Here is a 23,469-nt window from a genome sequence, read left to right as displayed (position 1 = left end):
CTGCGACCGTAAAGCGTAATCCCAGTGAAAGCTGCTTGGGATTGAATAAAACTCGGATGAATTCGGCCCAACAGTCTGCAACAAGTCATCGCTGCATCCTCAGGGTGTCCAGAACATTTTGGGTTATTTGGGATGAGAGTTTTATTCCAAATCAGACTTTGATGTAATCCTATTCCTTTTTCAGTCCTTTAACTTTCTTCTTTCTTTTTGCAATTACTGATTTACCAAATCTGACTCTACATCAGGAGTGTCCAAACTGTTCACTTGTGGGATCAAAAAGGTAGTTGTGGTCACAAAAATTATATTATTTTTTAAATTTATATATATATTTTTTTACCTGTTTGGCAAGGAACTAAATGCACAAACAAATAAATAGTGTAATTTCTGTAATTTTAAAAAAATGGATCAATTACATGCAGATTTACCCTTAAAATGTCTTGCTTTATTTAGCCAAGTCAGCTTTAAAGTAAAAGTCTTTGATAACCTGAGGAACTTGAGAGAAAATGAGTTTGTGATTCCAACTTTGGCAGTTTTTTTAGTTCCCAGTGAAAATTTCACACCAATTTTTATTAAAAAGTAGATCTGCATCAACTTCCTGCACACTAAATGATTCGTATGGCCAAAAAAGGAATCCCAAACTGTACGTTGAACACCTCTGCTCTATATAATATTATAATTGGATTAATTCTGAACAGAACTGGAATGTATAGAAATAAATTTGGTTGGGGGACATCAGAATTAGTTGCTATTGTACAGAACTGGATTGCAAAGATTATTCTTTACCTCTTTCAGTTTCCAGAACGGGAACCTCGACAGCCAGTGCATCCTCAACTGTTATTTTCTCCTTTCTCATAACCAAGTGAGTCATTTTTCCATAAAAGACATGAAAAACAATATATTCCAAATACACGACTATTAATTTTTCTGCTTCTGTAGAAGGCTGACAGTGAAACCGAATGTTCTGCATCTGAATGCATCACATTAGATATAAAGTGGTTGCTGTGATTGGACTAAGCAAGCAGATGAATCTGGTGATACTTTGATGGTTGTTAAGAAAAGAAAATCTTGTGATTGGTTGTTATGTCAACAAAATACATATAAAATAAAGAAAATACCAAAGTGCTGCTTCATTGCTCCAGCATTTCTCTGTTGTGTTTAACTGAGCATAGAAAGAAAGAAATAGAAGTTGTATCCAAGAAAGCTGACATGAAGGACTGAAGTGTGTGTCACCAACAAGATGCTTCCTTCATGCATTTAATGGCTGAACTGTTGGTGGGTCTGAATGAGTCACTCAGCCTTATGCTGCTGATCCTTTGGAAAGGTGAAACAAATGATGCGTTCTCACTGTGACTCACTACCAGTGGCAGACCGGCCATCTGGACTGCTGAGACTTCTCCTGAGCCAAGGCAAAAAATGATGAATATGAATCAGAATGGTGGGACGGCTCACAATACCCATAAAGATCATCACTGCAGCTGGAATTCACCAGCTCACCCAGAAACAAGGAACGTTAACGATGCAGCAGGAACCAGAAACCAGTTTCTGGATGATTATTCAAACCAATTACATTCTTATCCATCGGGAAAATATAAATACAGCTGAATAAATCAGCACAACATGTAGCAATAGAGCTATTATTGGTGATGGGTGTTTTTAATGTGAAAATATACAAAACCAAGAAAAAAATAAACAAAACAAAATCAAATGCTTAAGTGAATGCATCCTGGGTCAGAAAATATCAGTACTGGCAGATTATTCAAATCTGGATATTAGGATAAACTCAAAAGCAAAACCATGAGACCAGAAAATCCAACAGAAAATAAAGAGCAAACAACAGTACCAACATTTATGCACCAAATAAATTCCTAACCGTCAATCTGATTCTCATCGTTGATGCATTTAAAGACTGAATAAAACAGGAAAATTCAGAGCCATGATTGGTGCTTTACTACTAATGCCATAAGACTAACCAGGTCTGTTTACTTGTACATGAACACAATATCTACAAGTGCTGTGCATCTTTCAGCTGCTAAATAAACATTTAATGTTCGCTCATATTACACAGCAGCAATCAAAGGTCTTCACAGCCTCTAAGCTACTTTAATGAGCTGCTGTGATTCATTATTTCATCTCATTACATGCAATTAAAAGCTACTGTGCAGTTGTCTAGAAGGATGTGAGAGCTTGATTAATAACAGGTTTATTAATTATTCAGTAGTTATTAAATAATGCTAGTTGTTTTTGCGAAGTGGGACCAAAAGTTTTATTTTTCATTCCTGTTTGAACTTTTAAAATAAGATGACAGTGAAGAATTTTCCCCAAACGTGAAGCGAGCAGTCAGTCAGTTGTGCATTACATCCAAAGAAGAAGGATAAACTAATCTCTTTTATCCACATCTACATGGACAATGTCTAATGTTACTGCATAATCATAGCACAGAAAGGCAGTTAACTAGTTGGTGTGCAGAAGAAAATCTTTTGAGAAGCGCCTGTATACAGAAACATGCCACAGCGTTGACTTCAGCACAAATCAAGTTATTCGTACTCCAACAGTTCCTTTTATCATCTTCACTCACACAAAGCGCTGGGTCAACCCACCGCCTCTGGTACTCACCTTCTTTAACAGAGTTCACTTTATACCATCTACTTACTGTAACAGAAGCCATGAAACACAGACGACACATTCAGCACAGAGGAGGATGAATCACAAAGCTCGGCCTTGATCTCAGATACAAAAAGATGAAAACTGTTTCTGCAAGGCCCTGAAAGTGTTGGGCGAGCCTGTGTATGGACTGAGCGGGGGTTTTACATGTGTCTGAAAGGGATTTTGTTGAGATGTGCTGGAAGAGGAAAGCATTGACTTGGTGATACTCTGAGTCGGTCACAATGCTGTGCTTCCAGCGAGAACAGGAGCGGCTAAGCCACTTCCGAACCTCCCACACACCCAGCACACCGCCCGGCTGAAAGGGAGCTTTGTTTTCTGCAAAAAAACAATTCAAATCTGCAGCTCAGATTTCCCACGGATTTTCTAAATGTAGCTTCCTCGCTGTCATTTGGTTAAAGAGAATATGTTAGTTTTAATCATGTCTTGTTGTGAAGCTCAATATAGTGATAATCCATCTATTTCCTCTGACAAAGAAAAGGATTTTCACCAATAGAGAAGCTGTTAAGTGCAACACTGAAAACAAATCGAGGAGAAATCAACAACTTCTGACACCTTCATCATGGAGAGTTTCAGTTTGTGGACGTGTTTGATCAGTTTGTGAAAGAAAGTCCCGACCAAGACAGCAACGGTCAAACCCCAAGAGCAAAACCAACCCAACTTCCAGAAACGTCATGAGACAGGAAAGGAAAGAGGAGATGAAGAACTTTAGGAAAGTGTTAGTAAATGTACTTGTTGTTGCATAGGAGGAGGGAGGGTGGGAAAAGGGTAAGAAAGACAAGCAAACCTCTGCAAACTGGCTCACACCAACTTGAACCCTTTGGAAAAATTTAGAAATCCCGAAACAATCCCAACACCGGAGCGTCCACCGCAGGGCCAAGGCAGTCTGATAACAGCCTCCTTCACAGTTAATCACCTCCAGCTGAGTTCTGGCTGCACAGACTAAACTTCAGCACATAGATTTCATTTTAAAAGTTACAAGTATTGGCCCTTATCGTGCAATTTGGCCCTGCTGTGGGGAAATGGCCAATCAAAAGTCTCCGTCGGCCCCTGCTGACAGCGAGCAGCAAACAGATCAGAACCCCCACAGCGGTCAGATCAGCTCTGATCCCAGCATGTGAGAGTTTCCAAAAATGAAATCTGCATGCATGTGTGCAGCTGTGTGTAAGTGGTGGAGGAGGGTTGAGGACATGTTGAGTATTAAAAGTTTTTCTGCATCAAGTTGTGCTGCAGAAAACGCAGATGTGGGGTTTGGCGTTTACGGCGTCTTTGTGTGTTTGGGTGGTTTTGTTTAGACTCACCGATGACGAACGTGGTGAGCGTTTTTCTGCTGGCGCCGTGCTTGTTCTTGACCTCGCAGGTGAAGGTAGTGTTGACGGCATCGTCCACCTTCCTCACCGTCAGCTTGTTTTGCTCCACCACCACCGTGTCTGGCAGCGAACCCGAAGCCCTGGAAACGACCAAACAGGAAGATAGAACGGGATTAATATGAGGACAGACCCGTCTGTCGTCCATTTGCTAAACTTTACAGGTTAATCTGTGCTGTAAAGATGTGGAGTGTGTGCTGCTTACGTTGTCCAGGTGATGGTGGTGGGCTCAGGGTTGGCCGTGGCATGGCAGAACAGAACCGCGTCAGAGCGACCAACGTACCAGTTGTGGTCGTAGCCGTCGATGGTGACGGTGGGAGGGTCTGGAAGTGAAAGTTGTGCTTAATTACAATAAATAAATGGATCATTTTTGACACCTTTCATAGTGCGGTCCTGTTAATTGTTTTACAGACGGATGCGGTTTAACTTTTTAAATATTGGTTCAGTTTTTGTGATGGTTGTGTCTGGTTGCTCCTGGTGTTTTAAGGTTTCTGTGTTAAATGTGTTAAATTTAAAATCAATCTGAGCTTTGGGACATTCTGCCCTTCATGTTTTTGCAACCATGCATTCTTTATATATGCATGGTTGCATTCTGTTTCCCATGTATTTATGCAGTTCATGTTTATCACACATGTCTCACTTCTATTTATGCTGAATTGGCCTCTAACATCCTATTAAAGATGAGCAGGGCGTTTAGTGGGAAGCATTTCCTTCCTATGCTGCTGCATGAAGACATAACTTGTATATGGTTTTTGTTTATGTGTATTCTGTCATTGCTACCAACAGTCTAGTGGGCAGTTTGAATGTCAATGTGATTCACTGTGAATGTTTTGTTAAAAAAAATAGCTGAACAATCTGTCACGTTTTTACAACTTAAAAGATATCAGTTCGGAAGTGAAAAAAGTGGATTGGTGCATTTCTAATTGAAATATAATCCAATAACTTATTTTCACCCTATGTACGACTGATTCAAACTCCTTGTCAAGTCCAGCACTGATCTGTGTGTGTTTTCTGCCTCTGTGAAGACTCAACATGTCACAACATGAGTGTTTTACGTAACTTACACTCCACTGAGAGCTTCAGAACCTCAGTCCACGGCCGGTCCTGGGTCTTCTGGTCGACCAGACAGGTCACCTCTCTGCCGTTGTCCTCCGCTGTCGGGACCAGCCTGTACTCACTCCGAACCGTCACTGTGCCGTCCGGCCCGTTCGTGGAGGTGGTTGAGTGGTTGCCACCAACCGACGCCAGCCACTTGATGGTGGCGGACGGTTTCCCGTCCGCCGCCTCGCAGTGGGCCACCATCACCGACTTGCTGCCAGCCTGGACCGTCACGGCTTTGGCCGAGTTCTTGGGCTTGGCTGGCGTCGCAGAAAATGGGAAGAAGGTGAGAGCAAAGAGGGGAAGAGAAACCATGGCGATAAGAACCCAGATGGTCCAAAATCCAAAAAAGTGGCAGAGAAGAAAAAAGGCAAAAAAAACCAAAACAGTTTGTGTAAAAGAGTTGAGAAAGGAGGAAAGAAGGAAGAGATGGGGAGAAAGAGAAAAAGGTTATCAGTTTCATGTGTTTATACTTTCTTTACTTTGCATTAGCTTTCAGCTTGAATTCAAAGAACAAATCAAGGAATATTGAATGATTCCGACTAATACTAAACTGATGTACTGTTCTCTTCACACACACATACAACCTGTAAATTTTATCTGCCATTATTTATCTATAATCCATTCCCTAACATTCTTGTATATTCTGTATAATCTGTATAATCTGTGCATATAGCTCCCATATTTATATTTATACACAATATCTACAGTATATCTCTTGCTATAACCCCTTATAGTCCATACATACATAGTCTTGTACATCTGTGAATAAATATTTATATCTCGTAGAGCACTTCTGGATAGATGCAAACTACATCTCGTTGCTTGTACTTGTGACAGTGCAATGACAATAAAGTTGAATTCTATTCTATTATTATCACAAAAAACAACAAAGCAAACAGATAAGGCTGCATAAAAAGGCACAAGAAATACCCAAGTTAAACTTTACAACCAACTTACAAAACCAATGAATGAATATAGTAAATATGAAACTTTTACTATCATTTTAGGGTATAAAAGTTGTGAAATACCACCAATGAACCAACAACATTTCAATATAATTATTACAACAGAAAAAAAAAGGAAATTAAATGCCATATTGCAATAACATTTAAAAAATGCCACATTGTTCCACCAAATATTTACAGTGTACTCTTATTTGGACCCTGTGTTTTTTTAAAAAAATGGACTAACAAAATGTATTTATTTTCACTGCAGTGACCTAATCTCATAGTGAAGGGAAAATCTTGAATGAGATCATTATTGGTATTCCTGCTGTTTTCTCTTTTGCTAATAAATTAAATAATAATTCATTTTATTTATAATGCCCTTTACATCTTAAGATCTCAAAGGGCCCCTAAACAATATGTATTTGCAATAAACAAAAATCTATTAAGCCAAATGAAACATATTTTAAAACAAAATATTGTTTAAAAGTGAAGTACAATGACCAAATAACAGTGCTTTGCTCCCAGGGACAAAATAAATGCTTTCTTTCTCACATCCAGTTCAGCTGTCTGCCAGCAGCAAACAGTCTTCACAGTGCTGACCTTCAAGGGAACACAGGAACACTCCAGAGCAAAAAGGAAAAAATGCTGCTGTTATTTCTGTCAGTCCAGTTTGGGTTTGTTTTCTTTGTGCAAACATGACCTGCTCCTCTAAAAGTGACCTGTTCTTCTGGAAGTGTCACAGTTGAACAAAGAAGATTTTTAGCACAAAGTAACTCCTCCAGTATGTTAGTAAAGTTAACTTATAAAGCACATTTTGTTGAATCAAAGTCAAAAAGAGCTGTACAACAAAAATCACAACCAAAATGCACATAGTGAAAAAAGAAGCATAACAAAGACAATAAAATCATGACATAAAAGCCTGAGAAAACAAAACAGTTCTCAGTTGGTCTTTAGAAATCCTCCAGCCAGAAAAGTAAAGCTGCAGGGCAAACTACTCCACCATTAAGATCCACAAAGGGAAAAGCCCATATGCCTGGTTCACACAGCAAGACCTTTATGCCAATTTTCTGACAATCTTAAGAATGCCCTGATTATCGGGATGGCTCTTAAAATAATCTTCAGAGAGATTTCTGCAGGGTGTGGTGTGTTGAGAGAGATCTGGTCCGCATGTAATGTACTTTGTGATCTCTTCTATCTAAAATTGTGGATATTCAACATGCTGGATTATCCTGATTCGATTTCACAGGGTGTGGATTCCTCTGAGGACGAACAAGAACATGATCTGTTGAACGTGACGGAAACACGGAGGGGAATCCAAAATAAAGACAAAACAAATACCACTGCGCACCGGAAAGTCCAGTGGACAGAGACAACTTCTACTGTCCTTTTCTCTGTTGAAAATAGTTCACAAACTATCGCCATTGCTTCTTCCCAGTTAGCCATGCTTGTTTAAGCTGAACTCATGTCGAGTTCTGTGAAATTTGGCGTATGATAGGTGAATGTATGTGTGTGAAATCGGTTTGTGTGTGTGTTGTGCTGTTTCCATGCGACTGGACATCGTATTGTATGACAAAAACCTGTTATATCTGGGATTTTTTATTAACGTGTGTGAGGTGAGTCAGGGTTTGAAAACCGGACGACAATTTAAAATTCTTGCCGTGTAAACCAGGCATAGATCCCAGACCTGAAACTGATTATCTGTCCTGACTGGTAAAAACAGCATTACAGTAATGCAAATGCGATGACACAAATGTATGAATAATGTTCTCTAGAGCTCATATATTTAGAGTTCCTGAGCTAAAACTAGCCACTAGAGGTGAGATGATTGCTTTATATTCATGCACACATCTCTGGATCCTCAATAATCTTTTCATATTTGATGAAGAACATATAACAAGTGGCATCTGCAGAGCCTGGTTTCCCTACATGTTGATATAAAGTGTGGGCAAATAGTTCCTTCAAATAAGAGGATTTCATTTTGATTAATCCGAGTCATTCAGGTGTGTGGAAGCACATTTCCAACAGGCTGTCTCATCTCTGCAAGAAGAACAGCTACCATCTGGTGTCTCAAAAATACAGCTGCGTCGCAATAAATTAGAATATCTTCAAAAAGTTGCTGCTTTTATTTCACTCATTTAATTTAAAAATTCAAACACTACAAAGCATGGAGTAGATATAATAAAAGCTTAATTTTGATAATTCTTGATGAAAATCTTAAAAGTAGAATGTTACATCAGACCAATAGAAATGTTTTTTTTATACAAACGTACGTCCATATCCTGTACAGTCAGCGCTGATAACTTGGTTGCGTCTCTTTGTGCATCACTGCGGTGTGACATGGAGGCGATAAGCCTTGGTTCTGCTGAGGCCTTAATGAAGCGTTTATTGGTTTAATAATGACCTTCAACCCCACAGCATCATCAGCTGTGGCGTCTCGTCTTCCTTTTGACAATGAACCAGTGATACCCTGGTTACTAGAGCCAGTATTGGTACTTTTGGCATAGTGAACTACTGGCAAACAGTAGAAATGCTTTTAACATGTAATAAAATTGAATTAAAAATATCTCAAATTTTCCTAGAGTTCATGCTCCTTTTACCTTGTTTCCTTTTATTTTAAGAGATGCCCATCTGGCCTTTCTGTCAGAAACAAACTTATAATTGAAGGAACCACTTCAGTATATTTATTATTTATAGTAATAAGGCAATGCCCTCTACATGAACTGTGCATTTATCATCTCTTACAGACATGACGTCTACAACCCTGGATCATTATTAATCCACACAGCTCAGGTCATAGCAAATGTCACCTGGATGACTGTCTATATAAAAAAATCAAAATGATCATTTTTATGGTTGAACAGCTTGTTAAAATGACCCCCAGTCTCTTGTTAATTCAGCAAAATTCTCATTTATTCTCATAATTATGATGATTTAATAAATTTTCAAGCTCTGCTTCTCATTAAAGGTCTTTATAGCTGTTATTTCCTGCTTACTCTTTTTCATCAAACTTTTTACTTTCACTAAACCTTCCATGATTATACTGGGATACAGCAGCATCCTTATGCATTATTGTGTGGGTCATAAAATGAACAGAATATTTGTGTATTAAAAATATTTTTAGAATTGTGCTGATTCAGCATTTGAATTTTGATCTACTTTAAGCATCAAACAGACGTAAACAGCAGAAGTAGACCACTCTGTGTGTAAAGAAGCTATTTGTGAGTTTATGAATTAAATGACATAAATAAATCACCTTTTCAAGTGGTATCCTAATTCAATGATGTTCACATGTAACTGCACCATTGGAGCAGTTACAGATAATCACTAAAAGATTGGTACTCTATAGGAACTTTGACTCTCAGTCAATATGCCTGTCAGCTTGCTGATAAGTAGTTTAAATTGGATGGTTTATTGATGGAGTCACATTTCATCCAATCCAGAATGAGATGATAAAACCTTCCTCATCCTAGTCATTTTGGTTTTTTTTCTTAATTCTGCTCTGTGCTGCACTGGTATTTTGGAAAAGACGGCTGAATTTTCCTCTCTGATGTGAGCTTGTCAATCACCTGCAGCTCCGACTCTGGTCAGAGTTCGACATCAGAACCTCGCCTCTGGCTTTGTGCTGTGTGTCATGTATCACTTCTTTGATACCAGCATCAATGACACGTCGAAGCTACTGCCTGCTGTGCAGATTGGCCCCTGTTTCATCATGGGGTTGTAAATATTTCAATCTTGTCAAGTTCTTATATAAGAACTGCCAGAGTCCAGACGGTTGGCTCCACCTCGCTGACTGAAACGTCTGCCGAGGTGACAGGACAGCGAGCCGTCATGGATGGAGAGGAAACATTTCAATCTTGTTCCCGGGAATGGACTTAAAATAAGCCAGAACTGCTATTGTGAGGCTCTTGTCAAGATGAGTGACAGAGCCAAGGTGGAGACTTGTAATTACTGGAGATAATTAAATTCTAGAGTGTGGTAAAGAGAATCAGTGTCATAAGAAGAATGGCACCATCTGTCCCATCTATCTGCAACTAGGAAAGAATTTCAGTTTTTTAAATTTACATTCCCACTACTGCTTGAATTTATTATCAAATATTTTATTATTCCATCTTATAGTCCTTCCTGTTAAGCCTCTATGTAGGTGACTTCAGAGTTGCTCTGTAATAGAAAAGCACATGCAGAAATTGTCTCGACATGAGGGTACAGCACTAAGAACGCTAATAAAAGACATGAGAAATTGATAGAAACGAGACAAAGCTGTAATTAAATTATGTAACAAATGCAGGGTGAGATGGACAAATGAAGAAGTATGGCTAAAGAGTCAGAGAGCAGAAAGGATGAAAAAAAAAAAAAACAGCGGCTGAATGGGCTTTTGATTGATCTGGAGGCTTAAAGACGTCAGGAGAATCTGTCCATGATGCTTTTCGTGACGTTGCATCCAATCGAGCAGCTTCGACTCTTTACCTCAGCCTGAGTTTTTTCCATCAGCACAGCAGTTAGGTTAAAACAAACAGAGCTCACCGACAGGTGGAAAGCCTGGCTATATATTTATTTATTTGCACTATTTTTCTAGTACTAACACTGCAACACATTCTAATAATGACTAAAACCCACACGTGATTTTTGTGACAGTCTGGAAATACATTAAATGATGCCAATTCACAACTGTAGACTCAGCATAATATTAAGAAATGCATAGGAATATCAATCTAAATACACACAATATCATAGTTAAACAGTTAAGTTCAGCTTATTGTGATTATTGGTTATAATGTAAGAAGAAAGGTAAAGCTGCTATTCCAATAATATCTGCCTAATAGATAGGACACATAACACAGAGTTAAACCATTAGATTTACATTGTATAAGCTTATTCTCAGCTGCAAGTAAAATCAATTTTATACATGTGATAATCTTGTCACTTATTTTGAAATGCTGCTCAAACACATTTAAGGGAAAAAAACCAATATATTTTATGCTCTTAAGGGGAGAAAAACAAACATTTCCAGATAACTGGATGTTGTACATAGTGAACAAAATGTAGATTTTGAGGGAGAAGTCCTAACACGCTTTAATACTTCACACCAAAGGGATTCAAATTTGCAGAGAAGTTTGTGATCGTAACATTGCAAACTATACTAAACACTTTAATTAGTAGGTAAATAATTAACATTATGAGCACATAATTTATGTTAAAACAGGTCAAGTAAGCAGGAAGCAAATCATTAAATCACAAATACATATAAAAACATTGATTAAGACACTTTATCAATGTGTCTCTACCAAACCGGCTGTTTTCTCTACCGGTTTAGTAGAGAAAGCAGCTCAACGTATTTCCCAGGTAAAGACAATATGAACCTTCGCCCTGATAATAACTCAACCATTTCCTCCCCTGATGCCTCTGGGTTACTGGCCTGCGCTGGTGTGTGGCTCTTAAAATTGAAACTGATATGTTAGCAAATCAGATTAAAGCAACCCATGAGCCTGGCTTTATGTTAGCTGGTAAATGTGACCCATGCAGTTTCAGCAAAATAAAAAATAATCATGTAGAACAACAGGATCATTTAAATAGAAAATCTGATCAACGTGTGACGCCTGGTAGCGGGTCGCGTCTTCAGAGCAGATCAAGCAAAAGACTGGGGACACATATTGATGTTTCCTCTCTCTCTCCGTTTCTAAACATGGCATCAGCGCTCTACTGTGATGAAGGGCGGTCAGGTGATTTATTCTGTTATTTTCTACTTTGTTGAATGCATTGTCAAAAATCAATACATGCTTCTAGGTCCTGCGAAGGCTTGGAATCTGTGTCTCACCAGCTGCCCAGGTTCATAAAACTCTCCTCTCAGCCTGACACTCCCCTGCACACATTTACACAGGTTGTCATGAAAACATCTGTTTGCGTCTGCACTCCATGTCAACGTATAACAACACATGAATATTCAACATGGGAATCTTTTATCCTCTAATCATTGCATGCATAATGTTTTGACAACTCATTACTGGCCTCTGGAAATGTTACCAGACAATAACTTGGGCCTGAGATTAATTTAGATAGCCTCAATGAACCATCCAAGTGTCTAAAAGGCATTAATTAGAAATAATTTTTACCATCATTGACATGCAAGAAGAAAAAAACCCCACACGGATATTAAAAGCATCCATAGATCCCACATTTAAAGGCTATTTATGCTCAATTTAAGATTCCTTTCATGAGCATAAGCTTCCCATCTTGTGGTTATTTCAGATGTAAGCTACTAAACAAAACAAGATGAATGTTACTATTGTATTATCTGCTGGTGTGCTCTGATTCTGTCATTTTGTGTAAAATGGAGCTTTTCTAGCAATTTAGCTCATTTAATTTGAAAATCTAGAAAAAGGAAGACTACAGGGTGGGACAATTGGTAGAAAAAAAAGGTCTTGGGTTCGAATTCTGACCTACTTTTGTCTCCATGGAGTTTATATAATCTCCCTGTGCTTCCTCCCACATTACAAAAACATGGCTGCTTTGGGTCTTGTTTGAGATAATGTATTAGAAAAGGTTTGATTTTAACCTTCAATAAAAGTTTCCTCTTGGGGGAACCAAAGATGTTTCCAGGTATATGTAGTCTCTCCTGTAAGTTCTGTCTCTTTATTTTGAATGCATTGTAGTTTAACCGAGACGATCCTGAAGGTTTTCAGTCGTTTTATGACTTTCTTGCTGGAGAAGATATGACTGGACACAAATACGTTCCAATGCCAAACTGAAAATTGGACTCCAAGAGAATTATGTGACTGACAAGAAGTTAAATGGGTCTAAATGTGCAAATATAAACATATCAGCAAAAATCTCATGATTGCTAGAGCTTTACAGTGTGTCGAACTTCCAACAGTCATTGCAATTTCGAGCATGTTAAGATTACGGTGGTACAAAAATATGTAATTTGCATTCCTTGTTCTTGTGCATGATTTTATACTACCATCATGGTTGAAATAAAAAAAAAAAAACATATATATCATTGTGTGCAAAATCACGATCACAAAGGACTGGATGCAAGACTTTGATGGATACAACATTTGATGTGCTATGTTGTCTCCCTATTGATTGTCTCCCTATTGATAATATATTTAGCGAGTTGAGTGGGTCTTAAAGTGGCCCACAACATGAGGATTTATTTAGTGACTCAGTCTTGTTTGGTGAAGTGGTCTAGTCGTAACAACTTGGTTAATCGTTAAACCTGCTCAAGTCCTGATCACTTCCTCTGCCAGTGCTCATAATGTTATGCCTCATCGGCATTGGCGTCCAAAACCTCTTATGTAATATGAGTTTGCTCAGATTTACCAGATTGTGATTTTTTGTGCAACTATAACAGCTTCTGTTTTCAGAGGAAACGTTTGTCACACTAAGAAATACCTTCAGCCACTACAGCTTTATAAGAAATTCAACCAGCAAACCAAACAAATAAATTCAAACAGGATAGTTTCTGAAAGAATTTAGCAGAAAAAAAAACACAATTTATTTCCCCTCAGTGAAGTCAGCTCCACTCCATTCACCTGAATGTACATTAACACCCTCGTCTGAAACAGCGGCTGTATGAACGCACATATACCAGACCTCTAATGTACTCCACTCACCCTCACCTGCAATCATATTTCTGTCTTGCTGGCTTCGCTAAATTCAATAAGATGCAATATATTTGGCTGCCACTTATTACGTGTGGTCCCCATCCAAGATGATATGCCATCAATCACTGCCACGCCAGAGATTTTTTTTAAATTCACACTCCAACAAGAGCTAACAGTATTGCCTGGCTGTGCTGCTCTAACCAATAAATGCTGTTAGGATTATGTATTCATACCAAAATAAGTCATGATACAATCGGGGAGCCCGTGGTTCAATATCCAATACAACGTAATATGATTGGCTTCCAGCAGCCGTGGGGTCTAATGTGATTGGCTCATATGGATCGCATTTCCAGGAAGATAGAATATGACTGTTCTCCAGTGACTTTGAGGTATTCAGTTTGCCAAATGCTTTCAGTAGGGCCAGGTTCAGTCTCAGGGAGTTTGGCACCGCCTCAGATCCACACAAAAAGACAACTGAGCTTTCCAGCAGGTATTTCCCAGTCTGCCTCCACTTTGTGCCAACAGAAACAGCAGTTGGGAGGCTTAGCCCAGATCCTTCTGTGCATAAGCCAGAAAATATCTCCATATTCCTTTTACAGAACCACAACAAAAAATGCATCTTCTGTGTACTTAGTTCTCTGGAACGGATATCCCTATGACCTACTGACCCTTTGAATATGACGCCACGCTCTTTAGAAAATGGCCAACTCCTCCATGACAGACGTCAAAACAACTTATACACTCTTGTAAAGCAGGTCAAAAAACAGACAACTGCTAACATAATATCACTTCTATTTATTTGATTTCACTTTAAAAATGGCGGATGCTGCAAAAACAGACAAGGATGTGAACCAAACGTGTCATTTTATCTTAAACCTTTAATGAGGAAAGAAGATGGTGATGGATAGCAACCATCAATTATTAGAACTGACACCCCGCAGTATATTTACAGAGAACATTTTGACAAGGTAAGAAGATTAATGTTCATATTTATCATTAAGCAAAAATAGTATGATGCAATTAAATATGTCATTGAGAAGCTATGGGTCTAATTATTAGTAACCCTGCAGAAAATGCCTCAAAATTTGTGAGAAGAGCTGAAAAAGCACAAACCTGATCCGGTTACACTGGTTCTGTTAGGAGGAATGGGTCAAAGTTTCAAACTACAATGAAAAACCTAAAGGATATCCAAAACATTTGGCCCAAGTCATTCGGTTTACAAACCCATTATACAAAATACAGAAAAAAGTTATGTCAAATTCTGAATTTGAAGTACAATAAAAGCTGCTTATAAATCCATAATTATTCTGGAATTTAGCCCCAAGAAATTATTTTGCTAATCCGAGCTGACAAAATTCAGGAAAAGCTTAGTCTGATTTATTTGAGACAGCGAGGGAAACAAAATATATTAAATGTTTGTGTAGGAGACAAAATATTCTTGAATCTAATATGAAAAACAGGTAAGAATTTATTCACAGCCCCGTTTGAAAAAGTTCTTCTCGTTTGTCTCTTTACAATAGGAAAACAGCCTTTTGACCGAGTGGTTCAGTGACAGAAATGACTAATAATATGTTCTCTTGCAAATTAAACCAACAAGACAGAAAACAAGGAATCAAAATCCCATCTCTCCCTGAAGAATGAGTGATGAATAAAAGCACCAGGCATCTAGAGAATATTAAACTGTCTATTCAGCTCAGGGTCTATTATGTTAGAGCATTTGTTTCTGCAGAGTGCTGAATGTAGGAGGCTCTTGTTCTTCCAGGACTCATTTTTAATGTGTGCATGCAGCACTTCAGTGAAACAACAAAATAAACAGTTTGTTATTTAAGCACAAAGCCTTCTAATTTTTTTATTTTTTTATTTTTTTTGGAGATGAAAAAACTCTGGCATCATTCTCTTTTGGACAAGGCAAATGGATAAATAGTAAAAGCAGTCTAAGATTACAAAAAGAATGTGTCGCCTTTTAACACCCACTCAGTTTAAACCACAAAGACGCCAGCCTCAGTGGCATTTTTCTACTACTCCCATTATTGGCTGTAAGTGTTTGCTGCTTTGCAGTCTGCTGAGAACTGACAATGCAGAGGGTAAAAGCTAACACTGAACAAGCACTTGGCATCTTAGACTTTGCTCCTCGACACATATTGTTCACTTTAAGTATTCAAATACGCTACATTTGCTTTCATAATTGTAATTTTTAAGGCACTGAAGGTTTTGAAATTGTGCAAAATAATAAAAAAAAACCCTCATATTTTCAATCTTTGAAGTACCCATCCTGTCTACCATTGGTACCAGGTCACATTTGTTCCCTCTATTGTAATGGAACCTGTCTGTTCTGTCCCTGAACCGTACCTTTAGCTATGCTGCCATGAACCGTTGGACGTCTTGTGCCATATTGTCATTCTTTCCATTTCTAGCAGGAGTTCCTGCTCTGCATCTTTTTGCTCATCATTAATCTCTCCTATTAGATTTCTGTCCTGTTCTTGTCGGTTTCCTGTCATGTTGGAGCAGATGGTCGCCTACAGAAACGTGCTTCCTGTTAGAGTATTATATACATAATCAGGAAGGGGGACTGAATCCAACTTCTCATCACTTTCTAAGGTAGACTTTTCTATTATTATTAAATGAATAAGATAATTTTATTACACTTGTATTAAAAATTCAAACAAGATAAATATTGGTTTTGGCCATCAAACTGCAAAACTTTAGTTTCTGAAACACAAATTAACCATCAACCAACTTCTATTTATTCATATTAGTTATATATTAATTCTCAATTATTTAATCTTGTTTATTATTGCAACTGACAATACTACAGGTAATATGACAACTAGCAAACAACTAATTATGGATTATGGTCTGTTAAAGGTAAATGACGTGATTGTTGCATATTAAATTTGATCTTAAGCTCTGTTACATGTGTGGATTAAGGAGTAATAACAGGTTTTCCTACCTTAACAGAACCTACAAAAAGTTTCTGTTCTGATTAAACAAACACCAAACGACAGCAACACTCAGGTCATTCTTTAGGAGTGAGAATATATTCCCATGTCCAAAGTGAAAAATAGTTATAGCTAGTTGTTTAGTAGATATGCATTAGTGAATAAAAGCTTCCCATATATAAATCCCAGTCTTTTTAACATTTTGTAGAGTTATTTTAAACACAAAGCATTTGTAACTGACTGGACAAATTAGCTAATTTAAAAATACAGGTCTGGTGGTGGTTTACTTTCAAGATGGCGTCACATTGGGGTCCTGGGTAGAGCATCATGGGGAACAGTGGCATTGTATCCATTGTCATTGTAATTTACTGCCTTAATTGTTTGGACCGAGGCAGAAGGTTCTGCAGCTAACATCCTGGTGCCAGATACTCCAGAACACCTTCGGGGGTCCACAGGCTTCCACGCCTCAACAGGTTTGGGCTGTTTTTGGCAGCAGAACGGCGACCAAAGCAACATTAGGCAGGTGGCCATGATGTTACGCCTGATTGGTGGATGAAATGTAATAAAGGCAGCTCCCCGTGCGCATGTGTTGGGATGAAAAGGTTTCACTGCCAGATCATCTTTGGCTTTTTTTTATCTTTAATTGTTTGTTTTGCTGTCATATTTGGGTTTTAAAGTGGAGAACAGGTTCATAAAAAATTATGTTTTATTTTAAATCTTTGTTCTCTTCCTTTAAAAGAGAGCTTGCATCGCTGTGTAATAAAAAGGGCTACAGAAACATTTATTTACACCATGCTGCAAGTTATAATTTCTGACACACTGCACCAAATACAGAAGGAATACATATGCGCCAGTCAAAAACTAATTACAGCATATCCATTTTAAATATCTGGACAGGAAGAGGAAGACAAAATGCTGGTGAAGCTAAATCTCTGCAATCTTTGTAGACGTATAAGTGATACAGTAGGAAGTTCTGTAATAAAACACCTGCAGGTTATCTCATCTTCCAAATTACCCTCTGATCATATCAGATCAACACATTTTCCCAAATTACCTGAGTGTCTTCCTTCACATTCTGAAAGAGAGTTAGAGAAACCCCAGGAGTCAAATCAAGAGAATTTCCAGGAAATCCTCCTTATATTTTATGCAGCATGTTATCACGATAAACCCAGAGAAAATCTGGCAGGGCTTTAAATTTAGCCTTCTAAGACTTCAGGTCCATTGGGAACCGTTTTGTTTTAAAACGCGAAGATAAGCAGATGGCGGAGAGGAAAGATGAACAGTAAGAGGAGTTTTTCAAAGCCTTTCCAAAGCTCCGCTGACAGAAAGTACAAGTCCTGTGAAGGATTTTAGTGCTTTAATCATTCACATGTGGGCCTGACATTATGATCCATAAATGAACAACACAAACAGCTGTTTGTGGTTTGGTATATGTACTCACCGAGCATTATGAGCGTGGTGGTTCCCTGCTCGTTTCCAGACGGGTACGTAGCGTACTCACAGGTGTAGCGCCCAGCATCGGACATGCGCAGGTCTTTAATCCTTATGGACGGGATCCTCAGATTGTTTTGGAGAAAAATAACTCGATCCTTAAAGGCCACATTGGGAAAACTCTGCCCATAGGTTGGGTGGTACACGGCAATGTTGTCCCTTTGGCCATCAACAGGTTCCCATATCCACGACACCTGGGAGAGCAAAGTGTATTAATAAACACTGGAACATTAATGAGCAAATTTAAGGCAGCAGAGTGAGAAGAAAAGAATGCAAAATACACAGCAGTTCAAAAAAACTGCTGTGCAATGGAAAAACCCAGTTTCATAACTTATATTTGTTTTACATAGTTAAATATGAATTAATAAAAAATGCCAACAGGCCTTTTCGGTTTTGTTTGGAGAACAAGGACAACAGAACTGAATCACATTTAAAACGAAACATTTTATTCAATGACTAAATTGAATTTTATAGACCAATTCCCCAGCTAAACAGATTTATAGCAACCTTGATTTAAAATATGAGTTTTGGGTGCTGTGGTGGCGCAGGGGCAAAGCACGACCGCCGTATTGAGGCCTTAGTCCTCGTGGCGGTGGTCGCAGGTTCGATTCCCGGCCTTGTGACATTTTCCGCATGTCTTCCCCCTCTCTCATTACCCTGTTTCCTGTCAAACTACTTTCAAATAAAGGCAACTAGAGCCAACAAAACCTTTAAAGAAAAAGAATCAGTTTTACTAAATTGTGAAATGAAAATAAAATGTTACATTAATAAGAAATCTAAATGGATGATATAATTGTTTAAAAGAAAAAAAAGAAGAAGCATCGTCAACCACCACTGTTGTTACAAAAGTAACATTTTGCCATTTTATGGTTTATCATTACAGCTTTAACTACATAGTTGCCTGCAGATCAGAGTCAGTTTCAGAGTGTGGACAGCTGACGTCAGAGAATCCAATGATTTATGTTTACATGTGTAGGAGGTGGAGAGTAAAAGGCTCTTAGCTGCTACTTCATAATCATCGAGTGGCTCCGCTTAAAGCGACACATTTCCCACTAAAATACACTGAATGGTTTATTTATCCAGTCAGCTGAACATATAATCAGAAAGACTTACCAAACCTGCTTTTCCATCACTTTCAGAACAGAAAGGCTACATGGATTCATGCAGATGAAATGGGAACATTTGTGTCACTTTGTTACTGTTAGATTTGTGTTGGGACATATTTGTAATTTTGTGTGCAAACATTAAAGAGAACACACTAAAGAGTGGTGCTGCATTTGTGACAATGGAGTCTTTTATGTAAGCGCTTGGTGACTGCTGTGTTTCAATGTCTCTGTGTCTCTGTGAGGACAAAGTTCAAGCTACTGCAAATAAACATCTCTGTAAATACATAAAATGAGTCCTCAGAGAGGAATCATTGAAAATGTATACCTCTGCTTCAAATATCAGAAGTCAAGGCTGATGCCAGAACTATCTAACGTAGATGTAGCCACATCATAAATAACTTCTAACTTTGAATCTCAGTTCAGTACAGCAGCAAATAGAAGTTCAGGTGCTTTTAAAATATGAAGGTAAAACTGATTTCAACTGAAGCGTTCAAACGGAATTAGGACTTGTGTAAGGTGACAGCAAGTCTTAATGGGCTAATTTGTACAGAAATCTGAGAAGTAAAACATGTCAATATTAGAATTAAAGCATATTCATTAATTCTAATAAGAGGGTCTGACCTCATTTGTGAGGAAGACAAAAGTAGGGAAAGAGCTATTCTAATATTAGCTCACTATCTCTCCGTTTTAGCGTAATGTAAAACACTAGATCCAGAGTCTGCAACTGCAACCCTCAAGTTTCACTCTCCTGCAACCTTTGGATGCGTCCTGCTCCAACTCACTTCAATCGAATGGCTGAATTACATTCTTTCCATCTCAGCAGGTTTTCTAGCGCCTGGTCATTAATTATTCGTTTAATTCAGGTGTGTTGAAGCAGAGATGGAAAAGCTGCAGGACAGTGGCACTCGAAGACTGGAATTGCATTTATTGGCTGGAATAAGCCTAATAAGTCTCCACACAAAATATCTGGGTTGGGTTGCTCTACATGACAACCTTCAATCATCTGTCAGCTGTTTGGATTATTTGAGGGAGAGGACTTTAAGTTTCCCATTTGGATCATTCTATATAGAACAATCCAACTTGGTGAAAGCAGTAAATCTGCCATCCATAGAAACTTCAGGGACTTTGCTTGAATCTGATGAAAGAACTCTAATGACGGCGTGTACGGGCCTTGACACCAAGAACCTGACATGTGTTCACTGACATCTTCTAGATGTTGGATGGATGCATCTTATAGCTTTACTGATTCTTTTTTAGATTACTATTCCTGCCACATGTCCTCCACATTCAGTTCATTGCAGTACAGCTACAGAAATGTTAGGGGTTTTTTTTTTAAAGAAATTACTTAAATAGATAAATTTTTGATGACACTGAAGTTGCTGAGATGCACCAAAATTAGCCAAATTGTTAAGAAAGAAAAAACACTTTTGGTAAAGGGGCCATAAATCTTTTACGAGACTGAATGAAAGATTTGCTTTACTTACAGATTCCCTCTCAAGGACCATTATAAGCTTTTCTTTGTGAGATTTCTGATTGTGACAAATATCGATATCTGCAGAGACTCTGCCCTGAGGGAGAACACTGTGATGCTTTCCCACATTGATTTCATTTTTCTCTGCTGTTTTCAAAGAGACAGTCGAATATTTGCTAAAGTGGGAGTCCAGGAAGGAGAGCGAATACAGCTCATCAATACACATTTAGCAAACATCTAAACGAATGACATCTGAGGGGGAAAATAACGCAGAAACAGAGGGGGATACAAACAGGGATACAGACTCTACACCACATATCATCTCAAATTAGGAGACGAGACTCCCTGTTCAGTTGTTGATTGCAGCGAAAATAAAACACAGGACTAATGAATCCATGTGCAATTTCTGATTTTGTATATGTGAGCAAATTACCTATTGATTCCAACCAGCAGCCTGAAGGCAACAGATCCCTGAAGATCCAACTGAACTAGCAAACAGCTCATTTATCCTGGAGTTTATGTATTCTATGAAATGTACTCAAAATGGGCAGAAAGTGAGTGAAAACCATCACAGCTCCTGCAGAATTAATTAGTTTGATTTGTTTACCCCTACATAGCGGCATGTTTAATATCTGATTGCAGGGTGAAGTTAATGTCAGTTTTTATAATATGGCATTCCTCTGGCTAATTGTAAAAACTGTAATGGAAACACTTTTTTGCATCACACCAGTCATGCCAGTTCATCCAAGAGCTTTTTGTATGTACTGGCCTTGTGAGCAGACTTACCCAAGTATAATATTAATTAACTTCTCATTTAAAGGAAACACAGTAATTGCAAAATTCTTACCATTTTACAACATTAGCAGGATAGCAAAACGTTTTGCATACATTTGTAAAGGAGATAACCTGAAATAACCACCTGGGCTCCTCAGATGGAAAACTGTTTACTACTTAGCTTTGAACACTGTACACTGTCTGGGGACCAATTCACAGTTCAGCATTTGTGGATTTTTGTGCAGAAAATAACTTCAATTTACTTGCAGAAAATTGCAGTTTTTTTGTAGAGCATATCTAAAATATTCTAAATAAAATACAGATGGAAAATTACAGGCATTTTTGTTTGTTCGCTCCTGTAAATAATGGGAGACCAATGTAACTACAAAACTTGAGAATATACTGAACTGAACTGCAATGTAGGATTGGACATATTTAAATACATATTTTGGGATATAAATCTGTTTCATGGAAAGTACCTTTAGATTATTTCTACATAATTGGTGCTTCTTTAATCTAAAATAATATAAACTTAGGAAATGAGAGGATTGTCTATGTAATTTCATAATGAGCTTACATTGGATGTTTTTATATAAATCCATTAAATTCTGTGATGTTTAAGGTATAAATTTGTGATGTAAGAGACATAAATAATGCTAAGTTATTTCCAGAACTTCATGTAATCAGTGATGTTTCTGTACGTGTTAACAGAGCCTGCCAATGGCCTAATATGAAGTTTATGAAACATGAATTGTTGACCAAAGCAATTATTTAGTTGACCTGTGGAACAGACTCAGACGTGTCGGACAGCTTTGTTGTCCGTAGCGCAGAGCAGCTGTTTGTTTTAGCAGCAGGGGTGGATGCATACACAGACTCACTCAGCAGAAAGAGGACATCTGAACAAAACACCAACTAGTGGCACCTTTCCATGGAGATGTGGGCGTGTTTATTTCTGCTGTAGAACAGAAGCTCTGCAGAGCATCTGCTAGATTACATTTATTTCCCTATGATTTTTTTTTATTCTGTAACATCAATGCCAAAGGCTGCTGTTTTCTTTCTCATTTCTTGTCAGCAGCTCAATAGAACATTGCTGCAAATATGAATCTGTTATATAGGCAGAAAGTTTAGTAAACGCAAGGTTCTTTGTTTTTCTTTCCCTTTAGTTGGTAGGCTGATACTCCTGGTTCTCCCTGTATTTCTTTTGTTTTTCTGTCCAACTTTTCAAATGGTTAGAGCCCCGTCCATACAGAGGCTGGTACTGGTTCTGCTGGAGTCCTGGTCCTCTTAAAACAGTCATTTCTCTCTGTTGCATCCAGGTTTGATCTGGATGCAACACTGTGACTTTGAAAATTTTAGATGTCATCATCATTATCAAACTGAATTTGACTTTGTGTGAATTGTTGTTAGATTGGACTGAACTGTCTATAGTATGAATAAACGTTACCAAGTATTTTTAGTTTAGTTTCTAGTGCACATGTCTTGAAATAAGACAAAACTTACAAGTAACTTTTTAGGAACTTGCTCCAAGTTAATTTCTTAATATTAATTTTGAAAAAAATGTACTAATTTAACTTATTTCACTTGTAATATGGGAACATGTTTTGTTATTAGTGAAAAAATCTGTCAGTGGAACAAGTGTTTCATCAATATCGAAGAATTATTAACCTAAAACAAGCTCCTGTTTCTTGTGGAAAGATACTTGTAAGTTAGCACACTTTAAATAGGGCAAAACAAAGTTATTTGCACTAGAAACTGGACCAAAAATACTTAGGATTGTGTTTTTGCAGTGTGCAAGATGAGATTATTTAAAATATGCTGATAAAGTAAGTAATTTCATCTAAACAAAGTGAATTTCCAAATCTTTACTAATTTGACATTATTTTTCCAAAGGCATTGGGTCACCCATCTGAATCACTGATTTGCTGCGTTCCAATCACTTTCATGACCAGCGAGGCATGCAGACGGCTTTAACAAACAGAGTGAAACACAAAGCACTGGATTCTTGATCAGC

The 23,469-nt window shown here is 38.0% G+C and overlaps 1 protein-coding gene across 3 annotated transcripts in view; it reads right to left on the bottom strand.

The window, feature by feature from the left end:
• LOC102222444 (nectin-2-like) overlaps nt 1–23,469 on the bottom strand; it is a 343,784-nt gene that overhangs the window by 174,659 nt on the left and 145,656 nt on the right. For all 3 annotated transcript variants that reach the window (XM_023344382.1, XM_023344383.1, XM_005802880.2), the window contains exons 3-6: nt 18,058–18,301; nt 5,093–5,386; nt 4,234–4,351; nt 3,963–4,111 (exon numbers count right to left, since the gene is read on the bottom strand). In XM_023344382.1, coding sequence (XP_023200150.1) covers nt 3,963–4,111; nt 4,234–4,351; nt 5,093–5,386; nt 18,058–18,301 — 805 coding nt within the window. The remainder of the gene's footprint in view (nt 1–3,962; nt 4,112–4,233; nt 4,352–5,092; nt 5,387–18,057; nt 18,302–23,469) is intronic.

The sequence above is a fragment of the Xiphophorus maculatus genome, chromosome 13 (genome assembly GCF_002775205.1).
Source record: "Xiphophorus maculatus strain JP 163 A chromosome 13, X_maculatus-5.0-male, whole genome shotgun sequence".
Lineage (NCBI taxonomy): Eukaryota > Metazoa > Chordata > Actinopteri > Cyprinodontiformes > Poeciliidae > Xiphophorus > Xiphophorus maculatus.
The sequence above is the reverse complement of the archived record's forward strand: the minus strand, read 5'-3'. Positions and strand labels throughout refer to the sequence as shown.